We start from the raw sequence: 21071 nt of genomic DNA on the forward strand, positions 1-21071 counted from the left end.
AAAAAGAAAAAGAGAGAGAGAGAGCAGAGCAGAGAAGAGTTGATGATGGTTGGATGGTGTGGTCTGGAACATAAGAAAAAGTCAGAATCAGATGATTGGTCCGGAGGCATCTCTCTCTCTGTTGCCAAAAGCAATTTCTGTGGTAGCAAACCATGATCATCATGCTTCTTGTTCTGGGAGATCCACTGCAAATTTCCACAACCCCACTTCACAATGTACACCCATTGCTTGCCCTTCTCTCTTTACCGTTTTTCTGCATCCATACATGTTTTCTAAGTGGTAGCAACTCATATTCAGCTGTGTCTGGAATTGCCTAAACATTTTGAAAATGCTTCAAGCACTGAACTGCTCTCTACCAAACTCCTGCACTACTGCATCGCCTCTTGCTTTGACCATCAGAATGTTACGAAGAAATTGCACCCCTTAAGCTCCACATTTCACGCCAGTTGCTTGTACACCTTTTTTTTCAAAGCGAAAATTGCAGAAGCAACTGTCGTGAAATGTAGAGCTTGACAATTGTTAAAATTACATGAGTACAACAATGTCCACTGTATTAAGCTCTACATCCCACCGGAATATATAATCAAAACTCGGGAGAGAAATTAGCCTGCAGGACTGCAGTACAGGACTCCACTCCACATGATCAGTTGTTGTAACCAGACTAATTAAGCAAGGCGAGCTAATGAGCAGCAGATCGAGCACATGGTAATGCCTCGCTAAACCGATCCTGATCGATCCATCTGCTTTTATATTAAAGAGATGGCACAAGCCACCAGACGATCGAACTACCTGGCAATTGCTCCTTCTCTCTCTATTATTATTTTTTTGGCCATTAATTGCTAACTGAATACTCAAGGCAAACTGTGCCAAATGATTTAATTATTTGATCACTTATGTTTAACACTCCAACGATCGCATACCAACTGCTAGTACTGGTATTATAAACCAGTATTAAACTAGTACTATCATGCATGATGATGGAAGTATGGGCCATTCAGGTTTCAGGTTTACGTGCAGTGTGGCTATACTGTAGGACGAACACTCGCAATGATTTAAACCGACACTTGTGGTCAATTCAAACCTGCCCAGGATCACGCAAGATCTCTCTAATTTTAATTAGTTCGTGCTAAGAAAGTATTATATATGAAATGATTTTTGGTTGCTCTGAACCTTTTGTGTCGTATTCAGGCACCCAGGCTGTCTTGGAAGCCATTTGGATTCCATGGGCCACAAATATAGGCATGGACAGCATGTGAAACTTCTGCCTTTTAACAAATCCCTGCAATCCAAAGGCGATTAAAACACTTTCTGAAAAGTATTTTCTAACATAAATACAATAACTGTCTTTTTCACACAAACATTTTCTCTAGGCCCATGATTCAAACTCTCATAAACTATGGACTCCATCTCGAACAAAATAATTTCTTTTTCAAAAAAACGAAAAGAAAAGAAACCGGTATGACCGCATAACAATAGTCAGTTACATTTCAATAAACAAAAGTAAAAACCTAGACGGGTTACAAGAAAAGGGAAAAGAAAACCCTCGCCGAACAAAAGAACTCCATATAGATTTCATGAGATTTTTTCTATTTTTCTATATTATTCTCGTGGGAATCATACATTTAAAAAGGAAAATTATACGAAGTGAGTGAGCGAGTTGGTCCGTGTTTGGACGGAAGTAGAGGCTATGGGCAGCATGACCAATGACAGGGAAGCGGCACCTTCCGATCACTCAGGTCATCCATTCATCCATTCATCCATCCATCCATCCATTCATCCATCCATCCATCTCAATATATAGCTAATCTGTATTTTCTGTGTGCTTGGAAGCAGCTTTGGAGGGCTCTATTATTGTCTTTAGCCTCTCTGATTGATATGACTCCCTAACCATATGCTATTATGATTTATGTCATACTGGCAATGTACATACGCCTCTATATATATTCCCATATGTTTAGCTTAATTTAAATCTACATGATTTAGCATCGGTGTCGGTATAGCTACAAGATATCGTAAGCTTAGCTTTTGATCATGAGCCTTGTTGCGACTAATAGGAAGGTTCATCAGTGATGAAATGAATAGTGAGGCTTCGTTCTGGCATCCCTAGGGGGCGATCTCGTCTGTGTCTCTTTGTTGGTCTAGCGGCGGTCGGTCACGCTTAACGGCGGTCGATCCGGTGCTAGCCTTCTCCTGGGATTATGTGTTGGCGATGTCGGTGTGTGGGTGGTTGTATATTTTTTCCTTTTTCCTGGTTACGACCCTCCAGGGTTGTAATCTTGTAATTTTTTTCCTGCTCTATCAATAGAACTTCGCACCGTCTCGTGCGAGTCGTTCAAAAAGAATAGTGAGGTTTCGTGAAGAACAGTTGTTGGGAAGAGGAAGAATAAGAGAGCAATGCTTTACATATTTCAAAAAGTGTTTCGAAAAACATGCTTCAAAATTGGATATTTTTTCCTTGTGTAGTTCTGAGGCCTTTTTTATCTGGGAAAAATTTTTAGGATTGATTGTCACATCGGATATACGGACGCACGTTTAAAGTATTAAACATAGTCTAATAACAAAACAAATTATAGATTCCGCCAGAAAACTACGAGACAAATTTACTAAGCATAATTAATCCGTCATTAGTAAATATTTACTGTAGCACCACATTGTCAAATCATGGCGTAATAGGCTTAAAAAGTTCGTCTCGCAATTTACACGCAATATGTGTAATTTTTTTTGCCTACATTTAATATTCTATGCATGTGTCCAAATATTCGATATGACAGCGTGAATTTTTTTGTTTTGGAAACTAAACCGGGCCTGGATTTCTGGTAATCAAAATTGGCTCAGTCTTGATCCTATCCATATTGCCTGGTTAAATATAGCATTGCCTAGATGGAAATAGAAGTGCCATAAAAATGCACGGTGCTGACAATTCAAAACAACAACTACTGCATATTTGAAAAACCAACTAACTAAAACGTGTCAAATGATCTGAATGGAAAATTCAGAGCAGAACAATTAAGCGATCTCAAACCAAGATTAAGTACAGAATAATCAGGCGTGCGTTTTTGTTTCTGTAAAATACGGCAATGCAAGCGTCCGAACACAACACACATAAAACCACATTTAGTAGTTAAGAACTCATAGACCGACATTAACTAATCTCTGCAACGAATAAAAACAACAAAACGAAAAGGAAAGGAATCGGACAAAGAAAGGAATAAGAGGAGAACCACAGAAAGCAATCGCCAAAGAAAAGGAAATAAAAAACATTGTGCAAATCAAAACGTGGTTGGCTGCATTTCGAATCAGATACCTGTCTTTTTTTCATCAGAAAGCAAAGCTGATTAAGGAGAAGAAGAACTTGAGAAGGAGGAGAAGAGAGGAGGAAGAAAGGAAGCAGAGACGAGGAGGTGGGTTACAGCGTCTCTTTCCTCGGTCAACGCAGGCGAGAGGAGAGCGTTGACAGTGCCAGCGTGGCATCCCCAGGTGGGCCCCACACGCGCGACACTCCTGACTGTCGGTGGAGCTCAGACTGTCTGTCACCTTGTGCCGCCGGCCTGCGTGTTTCAGACTGTTGATGAAGAGTTGTTAGACAAAAAGAAAAAAAAGGAAAAGTTGATCTCTTGTTATTAGCAACTTGTTGATCTTTTTTGTAGTAGTATTTTGAGGAGAATTCAGTGGCTTTGGTTTACTAATCCAATCTCTCAAGCTGACTTGATTGCTGTGCACATGAGCATATAGTAGTTACTACTTCAGTTTCAGTTAAACTAAGCTCACCCTCCAACGACTAATGCACAGCACCACGCACATGTAGCAGTGTCATTTAAAAATTCAGTAACAGTTTCTGAAAACTAAAAAACAATTCAGTATCAGTTGTGATTACAAGAACACAATGCAACTGATCCTGTATGTTTTATTCATTGGATTATATTTTTGACAGTGCACAAAAACACACTAATAAGGCACAACAAAGTAGCACTGTTAGGGTGGCGGCCATTCATTAAAGATTGACTCGTATCGCTGAATGCCTTGTGTTCCTGATTGGATTCAACTGTTTACTTTCCGTGCTCCACTGTTTGGGAATCAATGGTTAATTATGGGGATCATTAGCATGATGCTTTGCTTTCTTTTGTCATCAGACTTGTATGATTCAATGATGATATTTTTTTCTTAATAAATGGAATACAAACTAGTAATTGTCAGGCTGATCAGCTCACATCCAGACAGAGACTGCATACTGGCTGATACTGTCAGCTGTGTTTGTGTATGAATCTCATACAGACAGCAGCAGTTTACTCAGCTGGTTGGTAACAAATGTACACCAGGTTACAATAACTCTTCTGTAGTTTTTGAACTATAAACCAAAAACGACATTTAGAGGGAGTGACGTCCCTCCAAATATTTTTTTAAGAAAAAATTATGAGTGTATCGGGAATTGAACACGAGACCTTGGGGTTAAAACTACATACCCCTTGTCATTGTACTATGAAGTGCATCTCAATTTGGAACTATAGTTTTATAGTTTCTTTTGTTTTTGAACTATTAACCAAAAGAGATAGTACTCTCTACATTTGAAATTACTGAACATTTTAGCTTTCTTTTAAGTCAAACACGTCTATCTTTAACCATTAATTTTTAATAGGTTCGTATAGTCTAATAACATATGAATTATATATATGTTATGAAAGTCTCATGCTGAATCTAAAAATATACTTGAAATTTATTATGTTAAACCATACAAATTTATTAAGAAAAAAAATTGACTTACTAGAATGACGAGTAGTTTAAAACTGAGGGAGTAGCTTGTTTCTAAAACCATAATTCAAGAGCCACTTCAATTCATGCATCGAAAAGCTGATTGCCAGCACTACTGTAGCTGTCCTGCAAACCTGCAACAGCAAATCTAGCTGTGATAAATTCTGATATCTGAACCATTGCACTTCACTTTTGAATCATAGAAGATGAATTCCACAAGCATGATTCATGTCCCTTAACTTGTGCCTTTTCTTTTTTCTAGGATCATGTGATCTCTTTATTTATTATTCCTCTCCCTCCTGGCACACAAAGCCTTCCTATGACCACTACTATTGTATTACTAGATTTTAAACACCTCTAAATAAATTAAAAAAACAAACTCTTACATTTTTCAACATTATTATTTGGCATTGTCATGCTGCCTGCTGACCTAGAATTTCACAAGATTTTCATAGGAAACAATTCATTTCCTTCAAGATTTCCACAAAATTCCTCTGTTCCAAATAAGACCATGCCAATGCCAACCTCAATGGCCTTGCCAAAAGGTTTTGATCATATAGGCAAGTTTATTTTTAGTTGTTTTTTAAATAAAAACTTGGAAAAAAATATCCTGTTATGTTGGACAGTTCAAATTAATCAAGAGCAATTTTTTTCCGGTAGTTGGATCTAGCTAACTAATCACAAACAAATTATTTTCGCACCTTGGCGCGAATAATGCTCCCGCGATTATTTCATCTGCATGTGCTGCGTATTCTCCACTGATGATCAGCTGCTGAACTGTACCAGCACTGCTAATCTACTACGCTAGCTACTTTGTAACTGTTTTTAAAGCGGGTAGTTACATCGTTAATTTTTTTTTGTTTTGATTACAAGTACTCGGTGCTAAAATATATAGTATTTAAAAAATCTATTAGGCGATGGTTGGGACGTTATATCGACAAGCAAATCAAACAGGAAGGAAAAGGTTTGCAGCAGCATCAGCCGACACAATACGAATCACCATCTAACCAAACGAAAACGAATCAAAACTTGGACTAGCTTGCTGCAAATTTCCTGGTTTTAAAAGCCAAGAAAATAATAATTTCTCAGGCATGTGGAATACTAGTAGAGACGACAAGGAGGAAACACCAAAAAATTCAGCAAATAAACAAATAAATGAAGTGTATTCATTTCTGATGGCGCCATGATCAAGCATCTAGCACAATGTGGAGCATCCACCCTTCCTTTCTCTCACATTCCACAGTAGAATCAAATCAATTTTGTCATGAACCAACGCAACTCTGACCCTGATCTTTTCAGTTTATTTACCAGATTATTGAAACATATTATTTATCGTACACTTTAAAAACTATATTTTCTTTATAAATAATTTACACTCCTCTATTGCATTTCTTATCGCTAGTGTTATTTTCTCATTAATATAAAGATTTTACTTCGATTTTCGTAAGCACGCTTTTAAAACTACTAAACTGTATGCGAAAACTCTAAATATGAAAGTTGATTTAAAATATCAAATATATTCATTTGTTAAGTTTATAAATATTAAAATTTAACTAATAATGTGCTAATAGCTTTATCGTTTAACCGTGCGTCAACTTAATCTTAATCTTATGAGTTTCAAACACTATTATTAAGTTTATTCATCAAAACATGTACTCCTACTTTATATTTATATCTGAGTGCATAGTCCGCCAATAATCTAAATCGAACAGGAATATATATATTATCATGTTAATTAAATATAGTTTTCCAGAAACATTTATTTATATAAATCTCTTTGGAATTTGATAATGGAAAATGTCATGTGGCCAGTGGCAAGTAATCTAATTGGCGTATATATTCCCCTTGTCCATGGCGTTGCGGTTTGTTCCCTCATCAACCTCACCACCATTATTTTCTTCTCTCCTCTTCTCTTCTTCCTCCTCTCCTCTCCTCTCCTCGCTCTCCATCCATCTCGTCTTCTTCTTCCTCCTCCTCAGCTTCGAGATTTCAGCTTCTCCAAACCCCCATTCTTCCCGCCACAAGCTCTGCTCTGTGCTTTGCTCGCTCGCCTTTCCCGCCATTGGTGTGCTTCGCTTTCTTGGCTTCAAAGATCCGACGAGCTCTGTGATAGCTGGGGAGAAGAAGAGGAGGAGAGGAGGATGCTGGGAGCGAGCCCTAAGGCCAAGAAAGGCGCGACGGTGAAGTTCGGGTCGATGAAGAATCCTCCTCCTCCCCCGGTGGTTGGCGCCGCCGCCGGAGCAGCGGCGGCGGCGGCGGGTGGGAAGGTGCCGGCGGAGGAGGTGTGGGAGGTGCGGCCAGGCGGGATGCTGGTGCAGAAGAGGGGCGGCGGCGCCGACGAGGAGCCCGTCAACGTGAAGCCGGTGCCCACCATCCGCGTCAAGGTCAAGCACGCCGGCATCACCCACGAGATCTACATCAACTCGCAGGCGTCCTTCGGTCAGTGCCCGCCGCCGCCGTCGTCGTCGTCGTCGACGGCGAACTCGATGGATGGGGGCCATGTCTGATTTCGTTGTGGGTGGTGCAGGGGAGCTGAAGAAGATGGTGGCGGCGCGAACGGGGCTGCATCCGGACGACCAGAAGGTGATGTACAAGGACAAGGAGAGGGACTCCAAGGCGTTCCTGGACATGGCCGGCGTCAAGGACAGGTCCAAGCTGGTGGTCGTCGAGGACCCCGAGGCACGCGCCCGCCGCCTCATCGAGGAGCGCCGCAATGGCCACCTCGAGAAGGCCGCCAAGGCCGTCGCCGCCGTCACCGCCGAGGTCGACAAGCTCGCCCCCAAGGTAGGCACCCACCCACATTGCCCGCCATCCATGGCGACGCCGACGCCGAGGTAGTAGGCTCACCTCCGATTGGTTGGTTGGTTGGTTGGTTGGTTCGGCAGGTGGCGGCGCTGGACGCGTCGGTGAGGAAGGGGGAGAAGGTGGCGGAGAACGACGTGGTGCAGGTGACCGAGCTGCTCATGAACGAGCTGCTCAAGCTCGACGCGGTGGTCGCCGACGGCGACGTCAAGGCGCAGAGGCGGCTACAGGTGAGCTGACGAGCTACCTCGCCGCCTCCTCCAATCTCCACCGACTAGCTTGACCGCCATGGTTAATGAGCTCAACCTGTTCGTCCCATGACTCTGCAGGTGAAGCGCGTGCAGAAGTACGTGGAGACGCTCGACGCCGTCATGGCCAAGAACGCCGCCATCGTGCGCAAGTCCGGCGAGAAGCTCACCTCCAAACAACACCATCACCCGCCGGCGAGGCAGCAGCAGCAGCAAGCTCACCAACACCATCAGCAGCCGGCGGCGGGGCAGACGCGGTGGGAGATGTTCGACCTGCTGTCCTCGCTGCCGTCGACGTCGTCGGCCTCCTCAACGACCACCGTCAGCTCAACGGCCTCCTCCGGCGCGCCGCCGCCGCTGCCGCCGCCGGCGAACCGGCTCGACTGGATGCTATTCTGAGCACACACATCACAGAATCGGCAGATGCAATGGTGGTGCTTGGTTGGCAAGAATTGCACCCATGTCCGGAAAATCCGAGGTGTCCTGTCCCTGATGAGATGATGATGAAGATGATGATTGAATTGCCCTGGATTATTTGCTGCTGCTCTAGCAATTTGGTTGGCCACATTACATGGTACTACTACCACTTCTAGATGAGTTCAGTTCATCATGTGAGAGTAATTTTTTTTTAATTTTGTTTTTTCTTTCTTTCTTTCTTTCTTCTTCTTCTTCACCATCAAATGTTTGATATTCTTTTGTGTGCATATATTCTGAGAAAGAGAGAGAGAGAGAGAGAGAGAGAGGAAATTAGGGGGGAAGAGAGAAATTGAAGTGTATTCAGATTGGGAATAAGTCAAAAAGGGTTATTATTGTTCTCCAATTGGCGTTTGAAGAAAAGGCAAAGAAAATGTTGTACCCATATGGATACAGATACCAATACATACCGTTCTTGATAAGGGGAGAGGCCATGGACTTGGACTGTGGATGATGAATTCTTAAATCTTTTTATTATTATTTCCTGTTAGTTGTTATGATTAAAAAAATTGTTTCTTTCTTCTCCTTGTTGTTGTTGGTGTTGGTGTTGTCTGTGTTCTTGAGTTAGTTGGCGCCTATCTGTCAGGCTTGATTCCTTTCAGAAATGAATAGTGCAGGGGTTGGTGTGCATCTAAATACTTTATTGCTGTGCCACATTTAGGTGTTGCATCAAGCCATCAGAGTCCGAGCTGTTTTGTTTTAGGTAAAAAGAAGAAGAAAACTTGCGAGTTGCTTTGGCCTATTTGGCGATTATTACAACAAACTAATCAGCTCTAATGAATGAATTTTCTTTCTTTTCCTCCTTGTTGATTCAGCTTGGATGTCTGATGAAATGAGAGATCAAGCGTTGATTGATTGATTGATTGATTCAATTAATTACTAGCTGGTTGCCGTTGCAGTGTCAGTATTGAGAGAGTGAAGCATCATGTGTGTATTAGTGATGTATTAGTAGTGGACTAGTCATTGCCTGGTGGTTGAGCTGAGCTTCTCCTCTTGTGCCTGTCACATTTGCAATTGCATTGCTGGCTAGAGAGAGATGTTGCCTTCCTTCCTCTCCTCTCCTCCAAGCTAATGACACCAAATTACATGATAGTATCCTTCCTTCCTTCTTTTGTTGTTTCTTTTAAAGTTGGGCTATTTATTTCTGAAGGTAATGACATGGTACCATCTGCCAATTAGCAACATTGCATGGTTGGTGCTGAATAGAGAGAGAGTTTTGAGTCACATGTTTCTCGAGTGATGATGGCCAATCTTTCCTTTTCTTTAATTTGGTGAGAGATCATACTCCACGAGATGGCGTGGAACCAGCTTGTTAAACACTGATTTATTCATGTTTAAATAACTAAGAAAAACAACAAGAGAAGAAACAAAAAGGGCAGGTAACGAGTCTAACGGCAGAAGGATCTTTATCATGTATGTCTCGTCAGAGTTGTTCATCAGCCAATCGTCATCATCGATTTACAGTCCTCAACTAACTAATCATAAGCTCGTCAGGCAGAATAAAAATCCTGAAAATTCCATAGATAAACTAGTCATACTTGGCCAAATACATAGCTTAAAAATAAAGTGTTTTTGAAGGTGATAATAGTAAAGTTTGAACTGAAATTAAGGTGGCAACTGGTGCTGTAGGTGAGTCTAGAAATGGGGGGATGTTGGTTACGTGGTCGCCGTCGAGGGGTGAGAACAAAGGAGATGGTCGGCGTTCTTGAAAGCGACCACTCCCGGCGAACTTCGACGACGGACACATGGATGAACACGCTTCCTCTTCGCCTACACCGACGCCGCCGGCAATGCAGGGCAACGCGCGTTTCTTTTCGGCTGATCGGTTTGGCTGATTAGCTACCTGCACGCTAAAACATGAGAAACATAAGGGTGTAGTTATATTTATGGCGTCATATTTTTTATTAAAAAATAGTCGGCATGTATTTACATTGTAAGTCCTTAAATTACATATGTAATTTTAGTGTATTTACAATGTAAGTCTCAAAATTACATATGTAAGTAATAAAATTACATATGTAAATTCGAAAATTACATACTAATTACATATGTAAGTGGGGTGTAAATGAGGTGTAACTACTGTGTAAGTGGCTGAAAAAAAATCGACTGTAGCATATGACGCCATATTTCTAGCAACTCCGAAACATAATTATTAACTAGCTGGGTGGTGGCCCACGCAATTGCGCGGCTAGCACCCAAACAAAATCTTATATTTTTTTATGATTTTACTTAAAATTTATTAAATAGCTATCTCATTGTCTTAAGACTTTGAAAGACCAAACCTTATCATCCTCGTGTTTCTAATATATAGTTTGTAAAAGTCACACCAGTTGCTACCCCTTATGTCATCTCTTCATTTTTATAATTTCTAGATGTCCCGTCAAACGTTGCCACTATACTCCTCTGCGGCCCGTCCACTGTCTCCTCTCTTTATTATCATTGAGATTTTAAAAATCGAACATAATTATCGTTTGGGTTCATTTTTACTTTCTAGAAGTCCCGCCAACCGTCAGCGGTTTTGCCATTGTACTCCTCTACGGCTCGTCCGCTGCCTATCTTTTTTTATTGTCATTGAGATTTTAAAATCAAACATGATTATCATTGGTTTTTTTTTTACTTTTTAGAAGTTTCAAACCTTTAAAAACTGGACTTGTAGTTTTATTTTTTATAATTTTTAGAAGTCCCATCAAACGATGCCACTATGCCCCTCTACAGCCTGTCCGCCGCCAAACTCTTTATTGTCATTGTGATTCTAATAATCGAACATAACTATCATCGGAATTCATTTTTTATTTTCTAGAAGTCCCGTCAACCGTCGGCGACTATGCAATTATACTCTTATACACCCCGCCCGCTGCTTCTTCTTTTTATTGTCATTAAGATTTTAAAAATTCAATATGATTATCAATGGGATTTGTTTTTTTTACTTTCTAGAAGCCCCGGCAACCGCCTTACTCGTTTGCTTCACGGCCTGCCTGACGTCCCTCCTTTTAATCGTCATTAGGATTCAATTTGGTGTTTTATTAACAATTTTATATCTCGTATCAACCGCCACCACTCTACTTCTTTATAGGCTTGTTACTTAATTTATCTCGTCATGTGTTTAGATGGTCTTTTCTTTTAATAATCTATATTTTTATCACAAATTTTAGTTATTTTTAAATTGTATTCCTAATTGAAATCTTATTTTTCTTTTTCTAATTTCAGATTTTCTTAAAAAAAAGTTAATATCGTATTGTGTTATTTTTAATGTTTTTATTTTTTATTTTCAATTTCAGTTGTTTTAAAATTTTATTCCTACTTGAACTCTCTTTTAATTTTTCTAATTTTAGATATTATTTTATTTTTATTCTAAATTTTAATTAATCTCGTATTGGGTTCTTATATGGATTCTTCTTTCAATGTTGCTTATTTTTAATTCCAAATTTTAGCTAATTTTAAATTGTATTCCTACATGAACTCTTATTTTATTTTATTTTCCTAATTTCAAATTTATTTATTTTTATTTCGAATTTCAATTAATCTTGTATTAGATTCTTATATGGACTCTTCTTTTATTATTCCTAATTTTTAATTCCGAATTTTAGCTATTTTCTAATTGTATTCCTACTTGGACTCTCGTTTTCTTTTCTAATTTTGAATTTTATTTCATTTTATTTTTATTTTGAATTTTGATTAATCTCGTATTGGGTTCTTATATGGAAACTTATTTCAATATTCCTTATTTTTAATTCCGAATTCAGCTATTTTTAAATTGTATTTCTACTTGGACTCTCCTTTCCTTTTTCTAATTTTGGATTTTATTTTATTTTTATTTTGAATTTTGATTAATCTCGTATTGGGTTCTTATGTGGAAACTTCTTTCAATATTGCTTATTTTTAATTCCGAATTTCAGCTATTTTTAAATTGTACTTCTACTTGGACTCTCCTTTTCTTTTTTTCCTTTTTCTCCGATTAATGTGGGAATTTCTAGCTCCCACAGCGAATGTGGTGCCTCCTTTCAAAGCTGTTTTAATAATATAATAGATTAGCATATAATTAATTAAAAAAAATACTTTATATGCCCTAAAATATATGAGATTTTGATTGGATGAAATACATTGTCCATAATTCATAGTATTAGAATGTATTCTATGCAACCAAAATACCCTATATTTTGGAACGAAGGGAATAATTATTAGAAACATGAAAAATAAATTTAGTTTGGCTTTTTAGTATTAACTAAAAAAATTTCATACAAAACATACCATTTAGCGGTTTGAAAAACATGTTAACGGAAACGAGAAGTAGCTATGCTCAATTAGATCTTGGGGTCTTAATTCTCGTCTTCTCGGCTAATTAATATGTCTCCACGTTTAATTTAACTCTCGGATTTCAAACCTTAATTCAGCCCATGATGGAAAAATTAACCAACCAAGCAAACATTAAAACGATGAAAATAAAGTTTGATTTCTTCACACAGATCCATTACCCCATCGATTCATCTATCTGTCCATGCTGAACCAAAGTACCAAATTTATGCCTTACATTATCACCGACTAATAATGATACAGCAACAGTGACAAGTCCCGGTACTGATTGCACAAGCTAATCATGTCTATCTAATAATCCGGAGTATGAAGCAAAGATTCCCGGCCGCTCGGATTGATGAACAAAGGCGAAGCATCACAAATCCAATGACAGATCGATCAAGCATATGTACTGTACATTACATACCACGATATGATAGCTAGCGCGATCAAGAAGGCCATGCCCAATTGCCAAATGATCCAGTGACAAGCAAGCTGCAGCCTGCAGGGATCGGAGCAGGGGGACAGAGCACAAGCTGAACAGTGCTCACATAGCTACAGACACAGGAGCAGCTGCTCTCTTTGCATCGACCAAAGATGCTGAATTGCTGAGACCACGAGTTTCAGATGCTGGTGCTTGATATTTGCTGTATTCTTTCTTCTTCTGAATTTTGCCGGTGTGCGAGTTCGGCTGTGCGTATCTTAGTTATGTAGAGATCGAAAGTGTTCTCGGGGACCAGAAGATGCTGATCGATCGATCTGCAGACAATGCGATGCATAAGTGCGTGTCTCGTTCTGATCATCAGGTGAAGATCGAGAATGGCTGAAACTGTATATGTGCTTGTTTGATGCTGAATCCACAGATCTGACAGTGCCATAGAATTATTGGCGTACGACGGGTACCTCCTCAGGTTTCAGACAGCACTTGCCCTGACCATGATACTGTTATATATGCTGCCTGCCTTTTAGTATGGCTAGATTAGATTCTTCAATCTCATTCCAGTTGTACCGTGTGGTGAAAAAGTTAAAACTGTCATCACTGGTGAGGATGACACAAGAGTAAGTACTGATAATGCCTTGAAACTGTAGGAAGAACATACCAGGATCTTCTCTTGCTTTGTTTGTTTCTCAAATCTCTTCTTATTGATCATCAGAATTCAGATGGTGAGAGGCGAGCAAGAGGGAGAGATCATGCCTAAAGTGAAAATAGCCGTACTCACTACTACAGAACTTGAGCTGTTGGGCATATTGATGAGTCACTTAGAACATCTTCAACACAGAGCGACCATTTTTGACTCTCAAAATAACTATTTGGCCAGCCTAACAAAAATTTAGAGAGTCAAACTTATCTTCTATTCCAACAGCCTCTACACATTTCACTCTCTATTAACCAATGTACCCCACCTGTCATTCTTCTCCTCCTCTTTCTTCTTCCTCCACTCTCCAATCCCCTGCTCGTGCTAGCGGGGTCAGCGGCGGCGACGCTGCGGAGGCGGTGGCAAAGGCATCGAGCCGCCCCGCTGCCGCTCCCTCCCTCCCTTGCCGCACATGGAGGGCGACGACGACGGCGTGGGCAGGCAGATCAAGGAGGAGAAGGAGCCATTGCGGGAAAAGGGAGGTGGGGGGGGGGGGGGGCAAAGCAGCCGCCATTGGTGGGTGGACCATCCTCGCCGACCGACTCCTCATCTCCTCTAGGTGCGCTGACCTCGGCACCCCGCACCAGTCGCGTGGAGGCGGCGGAAGTCGCTCGGTGACGGCGCAGATGGTGGCGATGGTCGCGGCTAGCGACGACGGCGGCGCTGGGGCAATGCAAGAGAGAATAGTCGGCAAGGAGATGGGAGGATAATGTGTGTGGGGCCACAGTTGGCCAGTGATTTTTGGTTGGCCAAGTTTGGCCAGTGGAAGGAGGGTTTTGGCCAGCCGGGTTGGAGAGGCTATTGAAGGACGTTTTTTGACTGGAACGGCTAAAATTTAGCTTAGAGAATACTTGGAGAGGCTGTTGGAGATGCTCTACGGGTCAGTGTGTCCTGTACCTCGTTGAACTTGTTGCATGACTAAATAGTAAATACCATTAAGGGGCCTTTTGTATTGTAGGATTGGCAAATAATTTTTCTAGAGGATTCAATTCCTTTGGGATTTTCTCCTATAGAACTCTTTATTCATATAAAGGTATATATTTTTTAAACAAAATTGCATTTCTATGGTCAAATTTGTAAGAAAATAAGTAAGAGGTTACACCTCTTGGAAACTTTCCATTTTTTTACTGTGGTGTAATCAAAGGTCATACCTTTCTGTTTTTCTGTATTTTCAATTTCTGTAGGATTGAAGCAACACGTTATTTCAATTCCAACAGTTTCTCTATTTCTCCTTTTTTTTTTTTCCCTATCCCACGTTTAAAAGGGGCCTAAGTAGCTGTAGCACATATAGCAAAATTGCTTTGACAAAAATAGAAAAGAGAAGTAACGGGTAGGAGATTTGGGTCGGGTTAGGGCCCATCTGCTGCGAAACAGGGTGAGGCCCATAATAGCAGTAATGCCTTGGCCCATGAAACAAGGCTTGAACCGTAACATGCTTCCAACGACGCCGTCTGCCGTCTCAACTACTCTCTACTTCTCTAGTCTCAACTCAGGCACGAGTTCGTTCTCGTCTTGGTCAGCTGGGACCCACAAAGAGCTTCCTTCCGGGACTGTAACGATTATTTATTAAACATATCCCAATTTGCCCCGTTTTGATCCGGGCACATCCACAACTTACACGGATTTTCGGCACTTATCCTCCACGTTTGGCTATTTACAACTTACAAGACACTGATAACTACTATAAATTTCTCTCAATATTGTAACACTAAAACTTGAGATATGAGTCAAACTGTCTCACGATATTTTGAACCCATCTCATACACCACATTAATAACATTCTAATCCGTGAAAGCACCTGCAACTCTCGGTGACGAAGAGCCAACATCGGGTGCCAAACCTTGATCCAATGTGAACCACCTGTAGCTCATGAAGATACACGTTCTTATTTTTTTTTTGACAATTTTTTGCCAAATCCAAGCAACTGACTATTATAATCAAACAAATGGATAATCTTATTTTTAATTTTTCTTATAGGCGCACGTAAAAATGTTGATATATGTGCATGGAGATGGTTGATAGATGCATGTGGTGCTTTGTGTTCTTAATTAGTATCATGGTTTTACTTCTAAAAGAAATTCTAACTATGTACACTTTTGAGTAGTGTTTTATTCCATTAAGAAACAAAATTTGATGATACTTAATGTTTCATAACACGAGGATTTGCGCTTGTGGATTTGTGCATGTCCTTAGAAAAAAACATCTAAATTTGATCATAATATGATTTGAAGTTAAAATTTTAGTTACTTTTTTTTAGAAAATTTACCGGGAGGGAGAGCTTTCCCACCTGAATTCATTGATATAAGGAGTTGAAAGTTCAGTTTATCCAATTATACATCAAAAGAGCGAATAGTGGAAGAAAATAGAGACTTCCACGCCGAGATTACATGACGATCATATAATTTTAACCGCTCAGCCCATAGAGAGGCTTCCGAAACACACATAATGCATACCCGACACAGGGAAGCTTCCTCATGCCGGAAGACCACACCATGACGATGATTCCAAAGACACCAGAAACAAAGTAGGTAGAACACCCTGGAATGTTTGTTGGGAATTTGATGTGGCAGAAGAAGAGAAGCCAGCTCACACATTGACGCAATGTTGACCTGAATATTAAGGTTGTCCTAAAAAGCAGCAGCAAAGGGGCAGTGTAGGCACAGATACGAAGCCGTTTCTTTAGCCGAGTTGCAAAGATCACAGGCGGGGGTGGACACAATGTTCTTCTTACAAAGGTTTTTCTTCATTGGGAGCCGATCTTTAGCAAGGAGCCAGGCGAAGAACTGGACCTTGAGCGGTGCTTTGTTGTTCCAGATAAACTTCCAATTGAGGCAAGGAGGCAGTTCACTGCGTTGGACAAGATAGAGGTGGCTCGTCTTCAGAATGTCACTAGAATATTTCGAGTTTCTCACATCAGGTCTGTCATTTGCCGTGGTATGCTCAGTCAAGAGAACACGAAGGTAGTTAAATTGTTCAGCCATAATCGACGACAGGCGGAGAGCAAAGTGATCTCTCAAATCCATAGAAAGGACCTCGGTAACCGAGTCTTGCTTGCCAAGCGAGTGCGTGTAGAGTGGTTTTATTGATTAAACATAATGGTCTCACAATATTTTAGTTACCTTTTAAAGAAAGGGTTAGGCTTTATTGATTAAACATAATGGTTACAATCCCGCAAAATAAGATAATGTACCTTTACTATTGTGAGACGTGACATTACTAACAAAAATAATTATTTGGATAGGGAGACTCGGGGTTTTCAAAATCGTGCAGTTGTCATATAAGATAAACCTTCTCAGTTTTTGAAACCACAATATACCTCATGGTAACCGTACGGTTTTCACGGTAATCGTACGATTATCACAGTAACCGCTAAAGCGTGGGGTGACGGTAACCCACCTAGGTTCGGTGAACTTGCATGGAGTACACAAATCATACGGACTTGCAAAACAGGTGCGGGTACGTTCCCAAGTGCGCGTAGCAAATTATTAGACGTGCAGAGGGTGGAGTCGCTGTCCCGATCTCCTCTCCTAATAAATCACAACTTCGCTTCTCGGTTGGCAGCAGCGATTTCATCCAAGCACCACGCCGCCGCCGCCGTCGAAGCCGATCTCCTGCGCGCGGAGCGGATCGCCTCTGTCAGGTACGACCCGCCCTCTTCCTCCTCCCCTGCTAATTTCTCTTCGCTTCGTCGGCCACGCCACGCCACGCGCGTTCTTGCCAACCTTGGTCTCGCGAGCAGCGAGGATGGGGAGGAGGAGAGGAATTCCTCTCGAATTGATCGCCGGTTGATGCGCCCGGCTTGTTCCTCTTCTGCGGCCTAATTTTGTACGAGTTCGGGGGTTGTTTAGGTGGAGAAATTTGGTACAGATTCGATTTTACCCTTTTGGTCTTCTTCTTGTGCGTCCATGCCGCCGTTCATCAGCTACGGTGACCTTTTCCAGTCTAGCTTTTGGAAGGGGCCGAGCTCCCAGCCATGGATTAGCTATCATCAACTTAGTCAAGTGACTTGTCGAGTTGTCGGGGTGTAGTTCACTGTCTAGGTGTTCTCAAAATCACCACCTTTTATAGTGGCACGCCTCTTAAACTGTATCCATGCAATCAAATTTAAATCACATGTCATTGAGTTAACCTTTATGCTACTTTACAGGCCACTGTAAATTTTACCGAGTTTATGAAATTGTGAATATGTGCTAAAGGTTATATGAGCTCCTTTTTTTTTAGCAGAGCCTGCTGTTTAAATTATAGTCTTATAGGTAGCCTGATGAGTGATGACAAACCTTATTCTGCTACTGCCAATTTTTCCGAGATTCTTTAAACCTTTAGCTGTTAGCCCTGTTACATTGCTTTCGGTTTTGGCAATTTCTTCGTTATCACTATGCAACAGAGATCACGACTGAGCCTATATTATTTTTGGAATTAATTTGTTTCTTTTCCTGCTTCAATTGTGTCCCTGATTCTGTCACGGTAATGCTCATCTATTCACTGCTATAATTGTGACCCAACATCTTATCACCGATGCAGTCACCAGCTATACAGTATGAGTTCACTGGAGAGTGCAAGAGCAGATCTTGCTCTGCTTATTTTATACCTAAACAAGGCTGAAGCAAGAGATAAGATCTGTAGAGCTATACAATATGGCTCGAAATTTGTGAGTAATGGACAACCAGGGCCTGCACAGAATGTTGACAAGTCGACTAGTCTAGCTCGTAAAGTTTTCCGACTTTTTAAGGTAAAGTTTTAATCCTTGTCCGCAGTAGATATTGCAAATGAGAAGCTATTTTTTCATACCTTGACATGATCTGTGGCACCACATTATTTTGCAGTTTGTTAATGATCTGCATGCTTTGATTAGTCCTCCTGCCAAAGGAACTCCACTACCCCTGATCTTACTTGGAAAGGTATGTTGAAGCTTGTATTGCCTTGTAGGAACTCTGAGAACCTAAAGATACGTTTTTTCACTTCTCATTGTATCTTTTTGCTTTGTGCCATCCACAGTCGAAGAATGCACTGCTATCAACTTTCCTCTTTCTGGACCAAATTGTATGGGCTGGAAGGACAGGAATATACAAGGTTTGATTTTCTCTTCACATCATTACTGATATACATAAGCACCATACAGCATATGGTTTTATCATACCTAGATGTTGACAGTAGAAATTAATGGTAGGTAATCTAATTGTTTGTACAGAACAAGGAGCGAGCAGAATTCCTCAGCAAGATAGCATTTTATTGCTTCCTGGGTTCTAACACATGTACTAGTATTATTGAGGTATGAGACTTCAGACTGTAGAATCTATTTAATCCTGCCCCTGATATTATTACAATCAAGAGAATACCATCTGACTAGTATTTCATTATAGGTAGCCGAGCTTCAGCGGCTATCCAAGTCGATGAAGAAACTAGAGAAGGAGCTTAAACACCAGGAGCTGTTAAAGGTACCGTCTTATATGATCATAGCTCAATGTAACCACAATTTTCACATCTTGCTTTTGATGACATAATGGCGTGTGATGGTATTGGCAGAACGAGCAATACCAGATGAAACTGCAGAAGTGCAACGAGAGGCGTCTCGCTCTCATCAAATCGAGCCTCGACATAGTTGTTGCTATAGGGCTGCTTCAACTGGCTCCCAAGAAAGTGACTCCGCGTGTGACAGGGGCGTTTGGATTTGCTAGCTCACTCATTGCTTGCTATCAGGTACCTTAACTCTCACATATTGTCATGTGGACTATCGTCTGTTTAGAGTTAGCAACTGCAAAACCTGAAACTTTCATTTTGATCTGCTTATTTCCTCTGCAGTTGCTCCCAGCCCCAGCCAAATCCAAGTGATCCACCTGAAGGGGTGTCAGTGGGCAGTTCCAATGTTGCAACCAGTAAGAAATAAAAGTGGAGCTGCTTGATTGACTCATGTGGACTTGAAAATCCTTTGTGGGTTATGGTTAATATGATGATCTAGTGGATTGCTGCAGCTGTAATTTTAAGGTGCAGTACTTGTGACAAAAAATAAGAAACTTAGCATGGGAAAAATGTTGCATTGTTTGCCAATGGTTTAGTGTTGGGACTAGCTAATAAGAACATTGCCATTATATCAACATCTGTTTGTGTGCCTTGTTCGAGACTGATGAGTGGTTAAATATGCTGTGCTTGCTTCCTGCGTGTGTAGCGTGAAAGCAATGGATGTCCGGTTTCGGTGCATCGTGGAGGAAGGCTTTTTCTGTGGGCCGTAGTTTGTGTGGGCCGGCATAGCTAGCTCGTGGGCCTCCGTTTGCGTTCCTTGTCCACTGTCGTCGCCGACAAGCTATTTATTGAGTGAAAAAAAGATCTAACCATAAAAAAAAAAAGCATCGCAATACATGTCTCTACTATTATAAAAATTGAAGATGTTTTTGCCGGCACATTTAGTACGTCATCCGTGTATGAGTCGGTTTCTAAGCTCGTTTGCTTTTAGAAATACAGATCCGTATTTGAATCGGGTTTTAAGTTCATTTATTTTTGGAAATACATAACATATAAGAAATCTATTTAAAAAAACTCACACGTAAACTTAACATGATTTTCTAGACATATATATCCAAGCGAATTCTCACAGTGAACTATAATAAGATTAAAATAGCATTCACCCGTTGCAACACACGGGCATTTTTTTAAGTAAAATTAAAGTATTTGACATGGATAGCAAATATAATATATTTTGACCATACAAAATAATATTTCTGTGCCTCCCTTCGCCCCTCCCTGTCTTCGCCCTTAAGTGTATCGACTCACGAATCCATCCATAGATCAAATAGATCGATAACCTTTATGTGGGGGAGGAGTGCGCGTCAGCTGGTCGGGCTAGCGAGAGTTAAGCCATGGCCGATCGAAGCAAGCAAACAGCCACTTTGATATGTAATGTAAGCACTGTACAGTATTTTACCATGAATCAAATGATTAGAAAAAAATTAATAATTACTTAAATTTTTTAAATAAGATGAACAATTAAACATGTTAAAAAGAATCAACGCGCGTTAAATTTTAGAGACGGAGAGAGTATTATATTATCATTATTGTATGTCCACATGTTCTTTTTTAGGGGATATGTCCACATGTTATGAAGCGATACTGTCACACCCTAAAAATTCAAAATATATAAATTGTTGTTTAATTGGAATTTTTAGAAATAATTTTAAAAGCCTAGAAGAGAAGATCTAATTTTTTAATTAATAAATTCCAATATAAAATGGGGCCAGATAAAATTTCATTAAATACTTTGCTTAATCCTTTAATTCCTAGATTTTTCTGGGATTTATTTGAGCTAAGGAAGTATTTTTAATAAATGGAATTGCATTTAAGGAATAATTTAAATTGAAAAAGGTTTTAAAAGTCTTCTTTTGGC

The 21071-nt window shown here is 40.4% G+C and overlaps 2 protein-coding genes across 2 annotated transcripts; both read left to right on the forward strand.

Moving 5' to 3' along the window:
- The first annotated feature begins 6612 nt into the window (after positions 1-6612).
- Positions 6613-8692, forward strand: LOC4339971 (BAG family molecular chaperone regulator 3). Its single transcript, XM_015785648.3, has 4 exons — positions 6613-7185; positions 7274-7530; positions 7632-7778; positions 7878-8692. Exons 1-4 carry the CDS (start codon positions 6888-6890, stop codon positions 8193-8195), a joined length of 1020 nt encoding a protein of 339 aa, XP_015641134.1. The 5' UTR covers positions 6613-6887; the 3' UTR covers positions 8196-8692.
- Positions 8693-17168: 8476 nt separating this feature from the next.
- LOC4339973 (peroxisomal membrane protein 11-5-like) lies at positions 17169-20070 on the forward strand. Its single transcript, NM_001402713.1, has 8 exons — positions 17169-17336; positions 18218-18425; positions 18520-18594; positions 18692-18766; positions 18885-18965; positions 19057-19131; positions 19220-19393; positions 19496-20070. The coding sequence occupies exons 2-8, from the start codon at positions 18234-18236 to the stop codon at positions 19523-19525; spliced, it is 702 nt and encodes a 233-aa protein (NP_001389642.1). The 5' UTR covers positions 17169-17336; positions 18218-18233; the 3' UTR covers positions 19526-20070.
- Positions 20071-21071: the final 1001 nt, after the last annotated feature.

The sequence above is a fragment of the Oryza sativa genome, chromosome 6 (genome assembly GCF_034140825.1).
Source record: "Oryza sativa Japonica Group chromosome 6, ASM3414082v1".
NCBI classification, from domain to species: Eukaryota; Viridiplantae; Streptophyta; class Magnoliopsida; order Poales; family Poaceae; genus Oryza; species Oryza sativa.